The sequence below is a fragment of the Pan paniscus genome, chromosome 2, assembly GCF_029289425.2.
Source record: "Pan paniscus chromosome 2, NHGRI_mPanPan1-v2.0_pri, whole genome shotgun sequence".
In the NCBI taxonomy this organism is placed as follows: Eukaryota; Metazoa; Chordata; class Mammalia; order Primates; family Hominidae; genus Pan; species Pan paniscus.
The window spans coordinates 44,211,108-44,230,217 of record NC_085926.1 but is presented as its reverse complement, the minus strand read 5'-3'; the positions used below and the strand labels follow the sequence as shown (position 1 = coordinate 44,230,217).

At 37.1% G+C, this 19,110-nt stretch overlaps 1 protein-coding gene across 2 annotated transcripts in view; it reads right to left on the bottom strand.

Annotated features, from left to right (window-relative positions):
* The window catches only part of TOPAZ1 (testis and ovary specific TOPAZ 1), a 90,554-nt gene that overhangs the window by 49,213 nt on the left and 22,231 nt on the right, over nucleotides 1–19,110 (bottom strand). For both annotated transcript variants that reach the window (XM_003809306.6, XM_055109756.1), the window contains 4 exons: nucleotides 16,156–16,295; nucleotides 14,011–14,096; nucleotides 12,487–12,612; nucleotides 1,279–1,342 (listed from right to left, as the gene is read on the bottom strand). In XM_003809306.6, coding sequence (XP_003809354.2) covers nucleotides 1,279–1,342; nucleotides 12,487–12,612; nucleotides 14,011–14,096; nucleotides 16,156–16,295 — 416 coding nt within the window. The remainder of the gene's footprint in view (nucleotides 1–1,278; nucleotides 1,343–12,486; nucleotides 12,613–14,010; nucleotides 14,097–16,155; nucleotides 16,296–19,110) is intronic.

The window sequence follows — 19,110 nt, the reverse complement described above, 5'->3', positions numbered from 1 at the left end:
TATCAGGTCTATTCTGAGCTATCTATTATTTCCCACTGATCTAAGTTTTTATTTTTACACCAAAAAATTTCCACAGGTTCTTGACAACTTTCTATATTTATTCTACAGGTGCTACATTTATGCTACAGGTGCTTATTTTTGTTCTGCATTCATTGTTTTAAAGCAAAATTCAGAAGTATTTTTCCTGTGGCCATATTGGATCTTTATACAGTCAGACTTATATTTTTGGGAGTTTTGCATCTTTTTCATGACATCCTCTTTCCTTCCACATCTCATGTTATGGAATTATTTCTGGAATTTAAAAGTTCATCCATATCTAACCTATATAGTTCCTCCTCCTTGGCTATCAAAATCCCGCAGGTCACAAGTATACTCCCATATAGGTATCTATTACTTCACCTTAACTACTACTGCTTTGTTATAGTTATATTAAGTTCAGACTAGCAATTCCATTAGGTGTTTCCTTTAATCCTTGGGGAGAATGATATTACCAGCAAAACAAAACAATAAACCTGTCAGAGACTTTTTTTTAGCAGAATGAGATCTCAAGCAGAAATATATGAAGTGAAAGTGCTCTATTACCACATCTACTATGTGGCTTTGGTGGTTGTGTCAGGGTGACAAATATAAATAAATTAAGCATGGTGTCTGTCCTCTTGCAGCTCACTATTAGTATGGGGAGAAGGTGGCAAAGAATGGGATGGGGTTGTGGAATCAGATAAGGGCCTAATAGAGGAGGTAATCCTATTTCCTATGACCTAGCCCTGAAGGCCGAATAGCCTTTCCTTTGCCATGAGGAAATGGGATGGAACCAGAGGCATCTCTGACAGAGAGAAGTGGTAATAGTAGCCTTGAAGTTTGAACACAGCCTGGCATGTATAGGGAACTGCACAGAACTTACTGGATGGTACACTGGCTACAAGAGGTAAATGTAAAAAGAGAAGAAGGATGAAGAAGTAGGAAAGAGTCAGCTTCTGAAAAATCCCTTTAGATAGAGTTAAAGACTAATTAACAATACCATTTTCTCCATCTTACACTTATAAATAAAATTTGTAAGTCATGAAAACATTAATGTGTAAGGGAATGACAGTGTTAGGTAGATTATCATTTTTTTATTAACCAAAATATCTCATTTATTTTCAATCCTTTCTTAGGCCAACAGAGCTACTCTTGGGTAAGGCATTCAGTTTTCAAACTTACAAATTATTGAATTTACTTTTAAACTATTTTCAAACAACACATTAATAGCTTCATACTAATTATTTAATTGTTTCATACCTGCACGCTGTAGCAAACACAGTTCATTGATATTTATATATTTCTTAAACACATCCATGCAAACCTGCAAAAGTCACGAAAAATGTAAAATTACCTTTTTAAAATATTCTGTAAGAACTATACACATTTCAATCCTATCTTTTTGCTTATATTGAAATTTTTAAATGATCTCAAAGGATTGGAATAAAGAAGCTGATGTTTGGTTAACTCACAGATTTGAAGTACATATTGAATTCATTACAAAAATCTTATGTTATTTTTTAAATAACCATTTGCTGGTGCAAGGATAAACACATTGACCAATGTATTAGAATAGAGATCCCAGAAACAGACCCACTCATATACAGTCAGCTGATTTATAACATGGTATCACTGTAGTGTAGTGGGGAAAAGATGGTCTTTTTGATAAATGGTAATGTGTCACCTGAAGATCCACATGGGAAAAAATTGTATCTTGATTCTCTTCTTATATCATAAACAAAAATCAATTCTAGCTGATTTGATTCTGCAAAAGGTAAAACAAACTTTTAAAGGAAAAACATAGAACATCTTCATGATCTTGGCAAAGATCTTCAACAGGATGCAAAAAGTCAATATTACAAAAGAAAATGAAATATTGGACTATAAAAATGAAGAAATTCTATTTCTCAAAAGATACTTTTAAGAGGGTGAAAAGGGGTTTCTGACTACCATAGCATTGCAGTGGGTATTAAATGCCTGAAGACCTGGCCTTGGACCAGCCACTTCAGTGGAGAAGTGATGGCATGGTGAGCCAAACGGATGATGCAGTTCAGTGGGATTTTGCTAGAAAGTAGAAGAAAATGCATTTGCTTAGTTTGCTTGTCTTATACAGAGAAAGAATCTCATCAGGGTTAAAACCTACTAGTGGAGTTAGAGAGGCTCCCTAATACAGGGAAAGCGTAAATGAGAGACCCCCAGTGGTCCACACTCTGGCTGCAGACTCCTATAATCCTAGCCATGACAGAGTCCCTTGGCCCTTGTGGGTCCTGAGACTAACGTAGGGGGTTGCCTGGAAAAGCACTGCTCCAGAGAGGAAGAGCTCATGCTCAGTCCCACAAACTCCTCAGTCCTAAGTAGCTGCTAAAAAAGCTGCTAATTAACAACACCCTGGTGCCATTTTGGGAGCCCAGCCCCCACAGATTGTAACCCTGCCCTGGGGCCCAATGGAAAATCCCTGGAGCCCCACTGACATTCCTGGCCTGCAGCTGCTGCTGCCAGGGCTAAGGTGGGAGCCAATGGCAGTGACTCAGCGCCCCCACCAGAACCAGAAAGATGGCTACACATTTTCACATGCCAGAAGGACAAATTCTACTATTTGCAACCATCACTGCTGTGGGCTGCTAAAATAACTTTTGAAAAAGAAGAACAGGCTGGGTACAGCAGCTCATGCCTGTAATCTCAGCACCCACCAAGGCGGGTGGATTGCTTGAGTCTAGGAGTTCGAGACCAGCCTGGGCAACATGGTGAAATCTCAACTCTACTAAAAATAGAAAAATTAACTGGACATGGTGACATGCCTGTAGTCCCAGCTACTTGGGAGGCTGAGGTGGGAGGATCACGTGAGCCCAGGAGGCAGAAGCTGCAGCGAGCTGAGATCACACCACCGCACTCCAGCCTGGGCAACAGAGAAAGACCTGGTCTCAAAAAAATAAAAGAAGAAAAAGAAAAGAAAAGAAAGAAAAGGAAAGGAAAGGGAAAAAAAAGAAAGGAAAGGAAAGAAAAGGAAAGGAAAGGAAAAAAAAAAAAGCATCTAGTCACTTATAAAGAAATCTCCATCAGACTAACAGTGGATTTCTCAGCAGAAACCTTACAGACCAGGAGAGAATACGATGAAGTATCTAAAGTGTGCTAAAAGAAAATATGGATATTATACTCAGCAAAGTTTGCCTTCATAAATAAAGAGAAATAAAGTCTTTCCCAGACAAGCAAAAGCTGAGGGAGTTCATCACCACTACACCAGCCCTACAAGAAATGCTTAAGGGAATCCTGCACCTAGAAGTGAAAAGAATGATATCTACCATGATGTAAATATAAACACTACTGATAAAGCAGAGCATACAAACAAGAAAGAGAAAAGAATCAAATGTTAGCACTACAGATAGGCAATGAGAGAGAAAGAAAGGAACAAAGGATATACAAAACAACCAGTTATCAATTAATAAGATGACAGGAATAAGCCCTCACACATCAATAATAACCTTGAATGTAAAGGAGTTAAACTTTCCACTTAAAAGATATAGATTGGCTAAATGGATTAAACAAACATGATCCAATGATATGCTACTTACCAGAAACTCATCTCACCTGTAAAGACACATATAGATTGAAAGTAAAGGGATGGAAAAAGATATTCCATGCAAACAAAAGCCAAAAGCAAGCAGGAGCAGCTATACTTATCAGATAAAACAGACTTTAAGTAAAAAAATAACAAAAAAGATAAAGTCATTATTTAAAGACAAATGGATCAATTCAGCAACAGGATATAACAACTTAAAACACATGCATCTATCAATGCAGCACCAAGACACATAAAGCATATATTATTACATCTAAAGAGAGGGACAGACTCCAATACAATAATAGTTGGAGATTTAAACACCCTACTCTCAGCATTAGACAGAACATCTAGACAGAAAATTAACAAACAAACATTAGATTTAAACTGCACATTAAATCAAAGGACCTAACAGACATTTACAGAACATTTCATCCAACAGCTACAGAACACACATTCTTCTCATCAGCACATGGAACATTTTTTAGACCATATGTTAGAATACAAAACGAACCAGCAATTAAAAAAATCAAAATCATATCAAGTATCTTCTCAGATACAATAAAATAGAACTAGAAATCAATAACATGAGGAACTCTGGAAACTATGCAAATACATGGAAACTAAACAACCTGCTCCTGAATGACCATCGGGTCAAGAAAGAAATTAAGAAGAAAATGCAAAAATTTCTTGAAGCAAATGAGAAAACAAAATACCAAAATATATGCGATATAGCAACAACTATTCTAAAAGGGAAGTTTATAGCATTAAATGCCTATGTTAAAAAAGTAGAAAGATTTCAAATAATCACTCTAACAATGCATCTCAAGAAACTAGGAAAGCAAGAACAAACCAAACCCAAAACTAGTAGAAGGAAAGAAATAAGATCAGAGTGCGGCTGAAAAAAATAGAGACAAAAAAAAAGGAGGATCAACACAATGAAAAGTTGGTTTCTCAAAATGATAAACAAAATTGATAAACTGCTAGCTAAACTAACCAAGAAAAAGAAAAGACCCAAATAAAATCTGAAATGAAAAAGCAGACTTTACAATGGATACTATGAAAATATAAAAAGATCATCAGAGATGATTATGAACAACTAACTATACAAGAAAAAGTAGAAAATCTAGAGGAAATGGAATAAATTCCTGGACACATACAGCCTACTGAGATTGAATTAGGAAGAAACAGAAAACTTGAACAGACCAAAAACAAGTAATGAGATTGCATCAGGACCAGATGACTTCATTGCTGAATTCCAAACTTTTGAAGAAGAACTAATACCAATTTTCCTCAAACTATTCCAAAAAATGGAAGAGAAAAGAATTGTCCCTAACTCATTCTGTGATGCCAGCATTACCCTGATAACAAAACCAGACAAGGCTACAACAACAGTAAAAACTATAGGTCAATACCCCTGATAAACTCAGACTCAAAAATTCTCAACAAAATATTAGCAAACTGAATCTAGCAGCACATAAAAAAAAATACATCATGATCAAGTGGGATTTATTCTAGGAATGTAAGTTTGGCACAACACACACAAATAAATAAACATGATATATCACATTAACAGAATGAAGGACAAAAACCATATGATCATCTCAATAAATGCAGACAAAGCATTTAATAAAATTCAATATCCCTTCATGATAAAAATCTCAATAAACTAGGCACAGGAGGAATACACCTCAATATAGTAAAGGCCATTGTATTATTAGGTCATTCTTGCATTGCTATAAAGAAATATCTGAGACTGGGTAATTTATAAAGAAAAGATGTTTAATTGGCCCATGGTTCTGCAGGCTTTACAGGAAGCATGGTGCTGGCATCTGCTCAGCTTCTAGGGAGGCCTGAGGAAGTTTACAATCATCGCAGAAGGTGAAGGTGGAGCAGGCACATCACATGGTGAAAGCAGGAACAAGAGAGCAAGAGAGAGTGGAGCGGAAGGTGCCATACACTTTTATATGACCAGATCTCATGAGAACTCACTCACTATAGTGAAAAAAGCACCATGCCATGAAGGATCCACCCCCATCACCCAAACACCTTCCACCAGGCCCCACCTTTAGGATTGCAGATTACAATTCAATGTGAGATATGGGCAGGGACAAATATCCAAACTCTATCAGCCATATAAGGCAAACCTGCAGCTAACATCATACTGAATGACCAAGACAAGGATGCCTACTTTCACCACTCCTATTCAACATAGTACCAGAAGTCCTGGCCAGAGCAAGCAGGCAAGAGAAAGAAATAAAAGGCATCCAGGTTGGAGAAGTCAAATTGTCACTCTTTGCTAATTATATGATTTTATATTTAAAAATAACCAAAGAATACACCAGAAAACTCTTAGATGTGATGAATAAATCAGTAAAGTTGCAGGATACAAAATCAAAACACAAAAATTAATAGTGTTTCTATACACCAATAATGAACTAGCTGAGAGAGAAATCAAGAAGGTATTCCCATTTATAAAAGTTACAAAAAAATACTTAGGAATAAATTTACCCAATGAGGTAAAAGATCTCTACAAGGAAAACCACAAGGCACTGATGAAAGAGACTGAAGAGGACACAAACAAATGGAAAGACATCCCAGGCTTATAAATTAGAAGGATTAATGTCATTAAAATGACCATACTGGGCCAGGTGTGGTGGCTCATGCCTGTAATCCCAGCACTTTGGGAGGCTTAGGCAGGCAGATCACGAAGTCAGGAGAGCGAGACCATCCTGGCCAACATGGTGAAATCCCGTCTCTACTAAAAATACAAAAAAATTAGCTGGGCGTGGTGGCATGTGGCTGTAGTCCCAGCTACTCAGGAGGCTGAGGCAGGAGAATCGCTTGAACCTAGGAGGCGGAGGGTGCAGTGAGCCGAGATCTCGCCACTGTACTCCAGCCTGGCGACAGAGCGAGACTCCGTCTAAAAAAAAAACAAAAAAACAAAAAAGCTGCCCAAAGCAATCTACAGATTCAATGTAATCTCTATTAAAATACCAATGTCATTTTTCACAGACATAGAAAAACAACCCTAAAATTCACATGGAACCAAAAAAGAGCCAGAATAGGCCAAGCAATTCTGAAAAAAAAAAAAAAAAAAAAAAAGAACAAAGCTGGAGGCATTAAACTACCTCACTTCAAAATACATTATAAGGATACAGTAAACAAAAAAGCATGGTATTGATATAAAAACAGACCTATAGACCAATGGAATAGAACAGAGAATCCAGAAGTAAATTTACCTATTTACAGCCAAATGATTTTTGACAAAGGCGCCAAGAACATACATTAAGGAAAGGACCCTCTTCAATAAGTGGTGCTGGGAAAATTAAGATATCCATATTCAGAAGAATGAAACTGGACCCCTATCTCTCACCATAGACAAAATCAACTCAAGATGGATTAAAACTTAACACCTAAAACCATAGGAGAAAACATAGGGGAGATACTATAGGACATTGGTCTAGGCAAAGATTTTATGGCAAAAACTGCAAAAGCACAGGCAACAAAACAAAAAATAAGACAAATGGGACTATATTAAACCAAAAAGCTTCTGCACAGCAAACACAGTGAAGAGAACCTGTTGAATGAAAGAAAATATTTGCAAACTATTCATGTGACAAAGGACTAATATCCAGAATATACAAGGAACTCAAACAATTCAACAGCAAAAAAAGCAAATAATCTCATTAAAAAGTGGGCAAAGGACATGAACAGACATTTCTCAAGAGAAGACATACAAATGGCTAACAGGTATATGAAAGAATGCTCAACATTACTATGTATCAGGGAAATGCAAATCTAAACCACAGTAAGGTATCATCTTACCCCAGTTAGAGTGCCTATCACTAAGAAGACAGAAAATAACAAATGTTGGTGAGGATGCAGAGAAAAAAGAACTTTTATACACTGTTGGTGGGAATGTAAATTAGCGTAGCCTCTGTGGAAAACAGTATGGAGATTTCTTAAAAAACTAAAAGTAAAACTACCATATGATTTAGCAATCCCACTACTGGGTATTTATCCAAAGAAAAAAAAATTAGTAAATTAAAGGGATACCTGTACTCACATGTTTATTCCAGCACTATTCACAATAGCAAAGATATGGAATCAACCCAAGAGTCCATCAATAGATCAATGAATAAAGAAAATGTGGTATATATACACAATAGAATATTATTTGGTCATAAAAAAGAATGAAATCATGTAGTCTGCAGCAATATGGATGAACTGGAGGTCAGTATGTTAAGTGGTAACAAGGAGGCACAAAGACACATATACCATATTCTCACTCTTACGTGGGAGCTAAAGAAGTTGATTTCATTGAGGTAGATAGTAGAATGATAGATACAGAGGCTGGGAAGAATGTGTAGGTAGGAGGGGGAAAAAGAGTGGTTGGTCAAATAGTATAAACATACAGTTGGAAGGTATAAGTTCTAATGTTTGATAGCAGTGTAGGATGACTATAGTTAGCAACAATGTATTGTGTATTTCAAAGTAGCTAGAAGAATTTGAGATGTTCCCAACTCATAGAAATGTTAAACACTCAAGGTGATGGATACACCAAATACCCTGACTTGATTGATCATTATGATCTTGATTCACAATATTTTACATATTTATGGGGTATATGTGGTATTTTGTTACATCTATGCATGTAAACTGTGTGGATGTATAATAATAAATTTTATGTATTTATGGGGTACGGGATATTTCGCCACATCATGTACAAAATATCACACACATAGATGTAACAAAATATCACATATACCCCATAAATATGTAAAATATTATGAATCAAGAGCAATTAAAAAAAAACCTACCAGTGGAGGTACAAAATAAGAACTGTCATCTCTCACTTAAAAGAATTAAAGGTAGCCGGGTGCGGTGGCTCTGTAATCCCAGCACTTTGGGAGGCTGAGGCAGGCAGATCACCTGAGGTCGGGAGTTCAAGACCAGCCTGACCAACATGAAGAAACCCTGTCTCTACTAAAAATACAAAATTAGCTGGGCGTGTTGGCGCACGCCTGTAATCCCAGCTACTTGGGAGGCTGAGGCAGGAGAATCGCTTGAACCCGGGAGGCGGAGGTTACAGTGAGCTGAGATTGTGCCATTGCTCTCTAGCCTGGGCAACAAGAAATCCATCTCAAAAAAAAAAAAAAATTTAAGGCTTTACTTCCATTTTGTGCCTTTTCAGTGCTTAGCATTGTGCCTGGCATGTTGTAAATATTCAATAAATCGTAGTTATTATTATTATGTTTCTTTTACTTAAACTCTTTTTGGCTCTCATTTTCTTTTCTTTTCTTTTTTTTTTTTTTTTCTGAGAGGGAGTCTCGCTCTGTCACCCAGGCTGGAGTGCAGTGGCTCAGTCTCGCCTCACTGCAACCTCCACCTCCTGGGTTCAAGTGATACTCCTACCTCAGCCTCCCAAGTAGCTGGGCGCCCACCACCATGCCCAGCTAATTTTTGTAATTTAGTAGAGATGGGGTTTCACTTTGTAGGTCAAGCTGGTCTTGAACTCCTGACCTCAAATGATCTGCCTGCCTCACCCTCCCAAAGTGCTGGGATTACAGGCCTGAGCCACTGTGCCTTGCCAAAAAAAAAAAAAAAGACAGGGTTTCACAATGTTGGCCAGGCTGATCTTGAACTCCTGACCTCAGGTGATCTACCCGCCTGGGCCTCCCAAAGTGCAGGGATTACAGGCATGAGCCACCGCGCTGGGCCTCTCATTTTCATCATCAAAGAAAATGGGGATTAAATCAGTTAATATACGTAAAGCACTTGAAACAGAATCTGACATATATGGTAAGTCACTCATGAATATATTTTTATTTTTTCTATGAAGCTTCTTCTGATCTTACTTGTTTGAATTAATAATTTGCCTATCTATATTCTGCTCATATTTTACAACACATCCTTTATATTAAATAATATTGATTTGTTTGCTTGTGTGTCTCTCTGCCAAATGGGATTCTTGATAGCTGGGACCTATCTTACTTATCTTAGTGGTCTTAGTGCATAGTCTTTTCTTGCCACATATTATTGTGGCTTTGAGCTGGGTTTTAAAGGATGAAGAGGATGGTGTGATTGGAGCATGGGGGGTGGTACATCAGTGGGAAGTGAAATTTGACAAATACACTGACAAGTGATTGTAAGTTGATGAATGCCAAACTAAATAATTTGAATTTATTTTGTATACAGAAGGGAGACTTTTTTATTATTGACTAGATTAGTTCCATATTTTAGGAAGATAATTCTGAATGTGGAGTAGAGAATATAGTGTAAAGAGGAAAAGAGATTGAAAACAAAAAGAAGATGTAAGAAACTCTGGCTCTTGCTATATTAGAGAGTTCTTATTTTAGCAGAGGTCTTCTAGAATATAGCCTTTTACCACCATGTAACTAACCTTTTAAGCCTTATCACAGAAAGGCTTCAGTGTGTCCCTGCTAACTTTGTTTTGACTTCTGTTAAAAGAAAAACTTCAGAAAAAATAAATTTAATAGAGTTTATTTGAGCATTAAAAGATTCACGAATGAGGAAGCACCCCAAACTAGAGAGGTTCAGAGAGCTCTGTTTCAACAGTGTGAACAGTGGGATTTCTTATAGACTGAATGTGGAAACAAAGTAGAGAAATTACTTGAATGGCTATAGCTAGGTGTTTGCCTTATCTGGGCACAATCTGGTGGTAAGTCCCTCATTAGAGGATAGTTGTTGGTTTGGTTAAGATTGAGTTTTGACAACCTATAGGTTGGGAGAAATATTTGCAAGCCATACATTTGATAAGGGGTTAGTATCTAAAATATATAAAGAATTCAAATAACTTTATAGAAAGAATACAAGTAATCCAATTTAAAAATGGGCAAGGGAGGCTGTGTGCAGTGGCTCATGCCTGTCATCCCAGCACTTTGGGAGGCCGAGGCAGGCAGATTATGAGGTCAGGAGATGGGGACCATCCTGGCCAACATGGTGAAACTGTGTCTCTACTAAAAATACAAAAATTAGCCGGGCTTGGTGGCACAGGCCTGTAGTCCCAGCTACTAAGGAGGTGGAGGCAGAATAATCGCTTGAACCAGGAGGTGGAGGCTGCAGTGAGCCAAGATCGTGCCACTGTACTCCAGCCTGGGCAACAGAGCAAGACTCTGCCTCAAAAAAAAAGGGCAAGAGAGCTGAACAAACATTCCTCAAAAGAAGACATATAAATGGCAAATGTACGAAAAAAGGCTCAACATCATGAATCAGAGAAATGCAAATTATAAACCTCAGTGAGATATTACCTGACATCTGTCAGAATGGCTATTATCAAAAAGACAAACAATAACAAGTGCTGGTGAAGATGTGCAGAAAAGGGAATCTTTGTATACTGTTGGTGGCAATGTAAATTAGTATAGCCATTATAGAAAACTGTATGGTCATTCCTCAAAAAACTAAAAATAGAATTACCATATGATCCAGCAATCTCACTTCTGTGTATTTACCCAAAAGATTTGAAATCAGTATGTTGAAGAGATGTCTGCACGTCTATGTTCATTGCAGCACTATTCACAATAGCCAAGGTATGGAATCAACCTAAGTGTCCATCAATGGATGAATGGATTAAGCAAATGTGGTATATATATACAATGAAATACTATTCAGCCTTATAAAAAGAAAGAAGTTTTGTCACCATAACACAGATAGACTGGAGAACATGCTAACTGAAATAAGCCAAGTACAGAAAGACAAATGCCATATATGTTCTCATTTACATATGGAATCTAAAACTCAAAGAAGCAGAGAGTAGAACAGTAGTTACCAGAGGACAGGGGTGGAGGGTGGTTAGGGGAATGGGGAGATGATGGTCAAATAGTACAAAACCTCAATTAAACAGGAAGAAAAAGTTTTTTTTTCTTTGATATCTATTGTATGGAGTGGTGACTATGGCAAATAATAATGCACATTTCATAATTGCTATGAGTAAATTTCAAATATTCTTGCCACAAAAAAAGTATCTTAGGTGACAGATATGTTAATTAGCTTGATTTAATTATTCCATATCATATTCATAAATCAAAACATCACACTGTACCCCATAAATAAACTATAGTTTTCAATTTGTAATTTAAAAATAAAAATTAAAACAAAATACAAAAGGTGAAAAGGCAACTTCTAAAGTAATAAATGATTTTATATATATAGATATACATACACACATACAACCAAGAACTTGTATACAGATTATATGATTAATTATTGTAGACTGAGAAGAAAAAGAATCCCATAGAATATAGGGAAAATATCTGTATATTTCCAAATAGAGCATATCCCATTAATGCCCAATAAACATTGAAAAGTGCTCAACTTCATCAATCATCAGGGAAGGTATCACTACCCACCCACCAGAATGGCTATATGCAAAAGGCTAATAATATCAAGAGCTGGTAAGGATGTGAAATAACCAGGATTCTCAGACATTGCTGGTAAGAGTGTAATTTGGTAAAACCCCTCTGGAAACCTATTTGGCTGTTATCTACTAGGGCTGAATATATGCAGACCCTATGACACAGCAGTTCCAGTTTTAAGTATAACCTATCAGAACGTATACATATGTTCACCAAAAGACATGGGGAACACTGACAGCATCACAATTGTAATATCCAAATCTGCTCCACCCAATATTCCATTTTGATATACTCATAAAATGGAATATTAACTATTATAGGACAATGAGAAACATCTACAATAGGTGTTTGCTCAAAAATATCGAGCAAAAGAAGACAGACTAAAGAATACACATATGATTCCATTTATATAAAGAACAAAAGCAGGCAAAACTCACATCTATGCTATTAGGAGTCAATGAAAATCTAAATTAAAATGCATGACTGAGATAGTTATTAAAACAATCTCTACTTTAAAGACTTTATATGTTTTACCTTTTCATCCCCTTGTTCAGGCACATGAGCAAACTTGCACAGTGGTCGCTCACAGCCACGTAATGTATTAAAATGAAATTTGCAATATTTATAGGGTATCATCAACCCTAGGGACTTCTGGAACACCTAGAAAATTAGAAAGATTCACTTTCTGTATTAACTGTAAAGCACTTACTATAGTTAAGCAAGACAGCATTTGAAGCAACACAAATAACATATATTCCAAAGAGTATCAAGATAACTTGTTTGCTAATTTAATAAGAAAAAATAAAACTTCAAACAATTTATATTTTCAAAAATAATTTAAAAATCATTTCAGAGTGATTTGTCTAGATTTTAAAAAAATTTATCTTTGTGTAAAATATTCCATCAAGGTTATTCTCTTTTATGTCTCATTTTTTAAGACTGTTTTTTCTGGAGCAGGTACAGGTTCACAGAAAAACTAAGGAACAGAAATATCCCATGGACTCCCTGCCCCCACATACTTTACATATTTAAAAAAATGTACACATTCCTCTTCCCTTTCATGTACCTGTCTCTGCTTTTACAAAAAGTTAATTCTATTATAATGTGCACTATATTTCAGATGCATTTATTAGAACCAAAATTCTCCTTAGTTTTTCTGATTAATAGAACAAGGCAAATGACAGAGTTAAAGCTTTTTACAACAAACTTTCCCCATAAACTGCTTTATATCAGCAGCTTTCTCTTTCATCACAGAAAACTATTCAGCCTGTTTTTTCTGTTTTGGATGTTCTCCCTCTGCTGTTTTCAACCTCTTACACTATTTGTGAATATCCTCTAACTCACTACTTATTTTCTACCTCTTACCACAAACCTCCATTCAAAATCCATATAATATCTGGAACTGCTTAAAAAATGATGATAGGCTGGGCACAGTGGCTCACGCCTGTAATCCTTTGGGAGCCCAAGGAAGGAGGATCACGAGGTCAGGAGTTCGAGACCAGCCTGGCCAACATGGTGAAACCCCATCTCTACTAAAAATACAAAACTTAGCCGGGTGTGGTCGTGGGCGCCTGTAATCCCAGTTACTCAGGAGGCTGAGGCAGGAGAATCTTGAGGCTGAGGCTCGAACCCAGGAGGCAGAGGTTGCAGTGAGCCAAGATCATGCCATTGTACTCCAGCCTAGATGACAAGAGCAAGACTCCGTCTCAAAAAAAAAAAAAAAAGAAAAAAAAAAAAGGATAGGGAAATACAACCGAAAGGTCCAAAGTATTGGTTTTATGAAATTTTTTTTTTTTTTAAGGGGCAGTGAGCCGAGATCATGCCATTGTATTCTAGCCTGGACGACAAGAGCAAGACTCCGTCTCAAAAAAAAAAAAAAAAAAAAAAAGATGATAGGGAAATACAATCAAAAGGTCCAAAGTATGGGTTTATAAAATTATTTTTTTAAGGGGAGGATAAAAGAGGGAGTGGAGGAAAGTGAGGAAGAGGAGGGAGGAGAAGGAGAAGGAGGGGGAAGAGAAAGAGACAGATTATTATTATTTTTTAAAGTAGACTTACCCCCACATTTTTTTCCCTCTTGAATATTTCACAAGTTTCAGGATTCTGCAGCTTTAGGACAGAATGTTTTCCCAGAAATCTGAAATCTAGAAATGATTTAGAGTGGCATTACACACCAATATGTTACAACTTATTTTCTTCATAACAATGAAATAGATGATCACTACTATCTGCTTTAAAGTTTCACTTTGAAATATTCATGTTCAGTTCACAGACTGTGCTGCCATGTGTGTTCCTGTGAAATATAGTATGATATACATCTTAGGTACCCTCAAGTATTTCCAGACCTGAATTTAAAATTTTAAACTCACTATAAGCTGCAGACAACTTTCTTAAAAACCTCACATAGCAGCATTGGGCACTGTATTCAAATGATATGTCTCTAAGTTAAATAGACAAATATTATACACAATAAACATTTCTAAGGGAAGAAAACTAGTGACAAATCCAGGTGCGATGGACTGAACTGTGTCCCCACAAAATTAACATGTTGAAGCCCTAACCCTCAATATGACTATTTTTGGAGATAGGGTGTTTATAGAAGTTAATCAGGTTAAATGAGGTCAAAGAGGTGGGGTCCTGAATCAATGGAATTAATGTCCTTATATGAATAGGCGCCAGCCTGGTGCGGTGGCTCACACCTGTAATCTCAGCACTTTGGGAGGCCCACGTGGGCAGATTGCCTGAGGTCAGGAGTTTGAGACCATTGAGACCAGCCTGGCCAACATGGTGAAACCTCGTCTCTACTAAAAATACAAAAATTAGCCAGGCATGGTGGTGCGTGCCTGTAATCCCAGCTACTCGAGAGGCTGAGGCAGGAGAATCACTTGAACCTGGGAGGGGGAGGTTGTAGTGAGCCAAGATCACATCACTGCACTCCAGCCTGGGCTACAGAGTGAGACTCTGTCTAAAAAAAAAAAAAAAAAAAAAGAATAGGCACCACAGAGCTTACACTCTTTCCTTGCACACACCAAGGAAAAGTTATGTGAGGACTTAGCAAGAAGGTAGCCATCTGCAAGCCAGAAAGAGAGCCCTCATCAGAAAATGAACCCTTCTAGAACCTTAGCCTTGAACTTCTAGCACTGTGCAAAATAAATTTCTGTTGTTTGAGCCCTTTAATCTGTGGCATTTTATTATGGCAGCCCAAGCAAACTAATACACCAGGCATCATATCCCTTAATGTTGGTCTTTTAAAAAGAGAACTAGGGCATTTAAAAATGTTCTTTTCTAAAGATAAAAATAACAAATAAAAATAAAAGTATTTTTAATTTTAAATCATTTATTTTTTACTTTGGCAGCATCCAGCTATAATCTGAAACAAGCTGAAGTTTTTGCTGCATAACTTCACAGTAATTTGCATTATGAAAACTGTAAGACTTTTAAGATAAAACACATGACCATCATGGGCTTGCTGTTATAGTATACAACACGAGGCAGCATGAAGTCAGTACTGGGTAGGTATAGAAAAGTTAGGTGTGTGCTACACAATGTGATTTTACAGATTCTAAATTCATCCTTTAATGTAGTCTATTTTGTTCAAAATATTGTTAATTATCAAAAAACTGACACAAGTTCTAAAATACATATACACACTCCATCAAAATATATTTTAGATATAACCTGTAATTTACTCGTACTACCACTATCACATAAATACAGATATTTCACACGTTGTTCCATCAAAAGTACTAAGTAGGCTGGGCGCGGTAGCTTACACCTGTAATTTCAGCACTTTGGGAGGCTGAGGTGGACAGATTACGAGGTCAGGAGTTCAAGACCAGCCTGGCCAACACCGTTAAACCCCGTCTCTACTAAAAATACAAAAAATTAGCCGGGCATGGTGGCAGGTGCCTGTAATCCCAGCTACTCAGGAGACTGAGGCAGGAGAATCGCTTGAACCTGGGAAGGTGCAGGTTGCAGTGCACTGAGATTGTGCCACTGCACTCCAGCCTAGGAGACAGTGTGAGACTCTGTCTCAAAAAAAAAAAAAAATTACTAAGTAAAGGTGCACAAACCTTCTAATTTTAACATATTCTACATGATTCCATTTTTCTTTTTTAATCGTTTTTTGTTTTTGGTAGAAAAATCTCCTAGTTTCTATATTACCAAAAGCCAACAGGATTTCATTAAGAAAACAAATAGTACCATTCATCCAGGTATTCAGTATTGTGTCTTCTTGACGACCACTTAGATTCAAAGGAGGTACTAATAAACACAGAGGTTTCGGGACTGGTACTGCAAATTGACATTCGCCAACCATAATGTCTGCATTTCTAGAATCTTTGCTGTGTGAAAGGAAAAATTAACATCAGAATTTAAATGTATTTTTAAACATTAAAGTAATGCTTTGCAGATATCAGATATTTCTTTTTTAAAATTATTTTTATTTTTATTTTTTTACAAATTGAAGGACTGTGGCAACCCTGAGTCGAGCAAGTCTAATTGGTGCCATTTTTCTAACAGCACGTACTCACTTACGTCTCTGTGTCACATTTTGGTAATTCTCACAATATTTCAAATTTTTTCATTATTATTTTATCTGTTATGGTGCTCTATGATCAGTGATCAGTGTTACTACTGATATTGTTTCAGGGCACCATGAAAACTAAGCCCCTATAAGAGGGTACACTTAATCAATGAATGATGTGTGTGTTCTGACTGCTCCACCAACTGGCTGTTCCCCCATCTCTCTCCCTCTCCTTAGGCTTCCCTATTTCCTGAGACAAAACAATATTGAAATTAGACCAGTTTATGACCCTACTATGTCCTCTAAGCAGTCAAGTGAAAGGAGGAGTATCACATCTATCACTTTAAATCAAAAGCTAGAAATGATTAAGCTTAGTGAGGAAGGCATGTTGACGGATAAGATAGGCCAAAAGGTAGGCCTCTTGTACCAAATAGTTAACCAAGCTGTCAATGCAAAGGAAAAGTTCTTCAAGGAAATTAAAAGTGTTACTCCAGTGAACATACGAATGAAAAGAAAGTGAAACAGTCTTACTGCGGAAATGGAGAAAGTTTGAGTGATCTAGATGGAAGATCAAACCAGTCACAACATTCCCTTAAGCCAAAGCCTAATACAGAGCAAGGCCTTAACTCTCTTCAATTCTGTGAGGGCTGAGAGTGATAAGAAAGCTACAGAAGTATGAAGCTAGCAAAATTGGTTCATGAGGTTTCACGAAACAAATCATCTCTGTAACATAGAAGTGCAAGGTCAAACAGGAAGTGCAAGGTCAACTTGCTAATGGAAAAGTTGCAGCAAGTTATCCAGAAGATCTAGCTAAGATAACTGATGAAGGAAGCTACAACAAACTGATTTTCAATGTAGACAAAACTGCCTTATACCGGAAGAAGATACCATCTAGGACTTTCATAGCTAGAGAAAAGTTAATGCCTGGCTACAAAGATTCAACGAATAGACTGGCTCTCTCTTGTTAAGGGATAATGTAGCTGGCAACTTTAACCATTCCAAAAATCCTAGGGCCCTTAAGAATTATGCTAAATCTATTCTTTCTGTGCCCTATAAATGAAACATCAAAGCCTGCAAGACAGCACATCTGTTTAAAGCATGGTTTACTGAATATTCTAAGCCCACTGTTGAGAGCTATTGCTCAAAAAGATTCCTTTCAAAATACCACTGCTCATTGACAATGTATCTTATCACCCAAGAACTCTGCTGGACATGCTCAAGGAGAAGAATATTTTGGTTTTTTTCTGTGTTTGTTTTTTGAGATGGAGTCTTGCTCTGTCACCCAGGCTGGAGTGCAGTGGTGCGATCTCAGCTCACTACAACCTCCCCCTCCTGGGTTCAAGCAATTCTCTGCCTCAGCTTCCTGAGTAGCTAGGATTACAAGCGCCTGCCACCACGCCTGGCTAATTTTGGCATTTTTAGTAGAGGCGGGATTTCACCATCTTGGCCATGCTGGTGAACTCCTGACCTCGTGATCCACCCACCTTGGCCTCCCGAAGTGCTGGGATTACAGGTGTGAGCCACCATGCCCAGTCTGAATGTTGTTTTTATGCCTGCTAACACAACATCTATTCTGCAATCTATGAATCAAGAAGTAATTTTGACTTTCAAGACTTATTATTTAAGAAATACATTTAATTAGGCTCTATCTGCCATGGATAGTGATTTCTCTGATGGATCTTGACAAAGTAAATTGAAAACCTAGAAAGAATTCACCATTCTAGGTGCCATTAAAAACATTTGTGATTTATAAGAGAAGGTCAACATATCAACGTTAGCAGTCTGGAGGAAGTTGATTCCAACCCTCATAGATGACTTTCAGGGATTAAACACTTTAGTTGTGGAAGTCACCGCAAATGTGGAGGACATAGCAAGAAAACTAGAAGTAGAAGTGGAGCCTAAAGTTGTAACTGAATTGCTGCAATCTCATGATAAAACTTGAATGGATTAAGAGTTGCTTCTTATGGATGAGCAAAGAAAGTGGTTTCTTGAGATGAAATCTACTCCTGATGAAGAAGCCATTAACATTGTTTAAGTGACAAAGTATTCAGAATATCACACAATCTAGTTGATAAAGCAGAGGTAGAGTTTGAGAGGATTGAGTCTGATTTTGAAAGAAGTTCTACTGTTGGTAAAATGCTATCAAACAGCATCACATGCTACAGAGAAATCTTTTGTGAAAAGAAGTGTCAACTGATGCAGCAAACTTCATTGTTGTCTTATTTTAAGAAATTGCCACAGCCACCTCAACCTTCAACCTTCACCCCAATCTTCAACCACCCTATTCAGTAAGCAGCCATCAACATCCAGGCAAATATGACTCACTGAAGGCTCAGATGATGTAAAAACTTTTTGGCAATAAAGTATTTTTAAATGAAGGTGTGTACATTTTTTAAAGACATAATGCTATTGCACACTTAATAGACTAAAGTACAGTGTAAGCATAACTTTTATACGCACTAGGAAACAAAAAAATTCATATGACTCATTTTATTTGCTTTACAGCAGTAGTCTGAACTCAAACCTGCAATACCTCCAAGGTATACCTGTATATATTACAATTCTTCAGCATCTCCAATAGGTTGTTCCTGCCTTCTTAACTAGAAAACCAGCACTTCTTAAGTGGTTGGAGT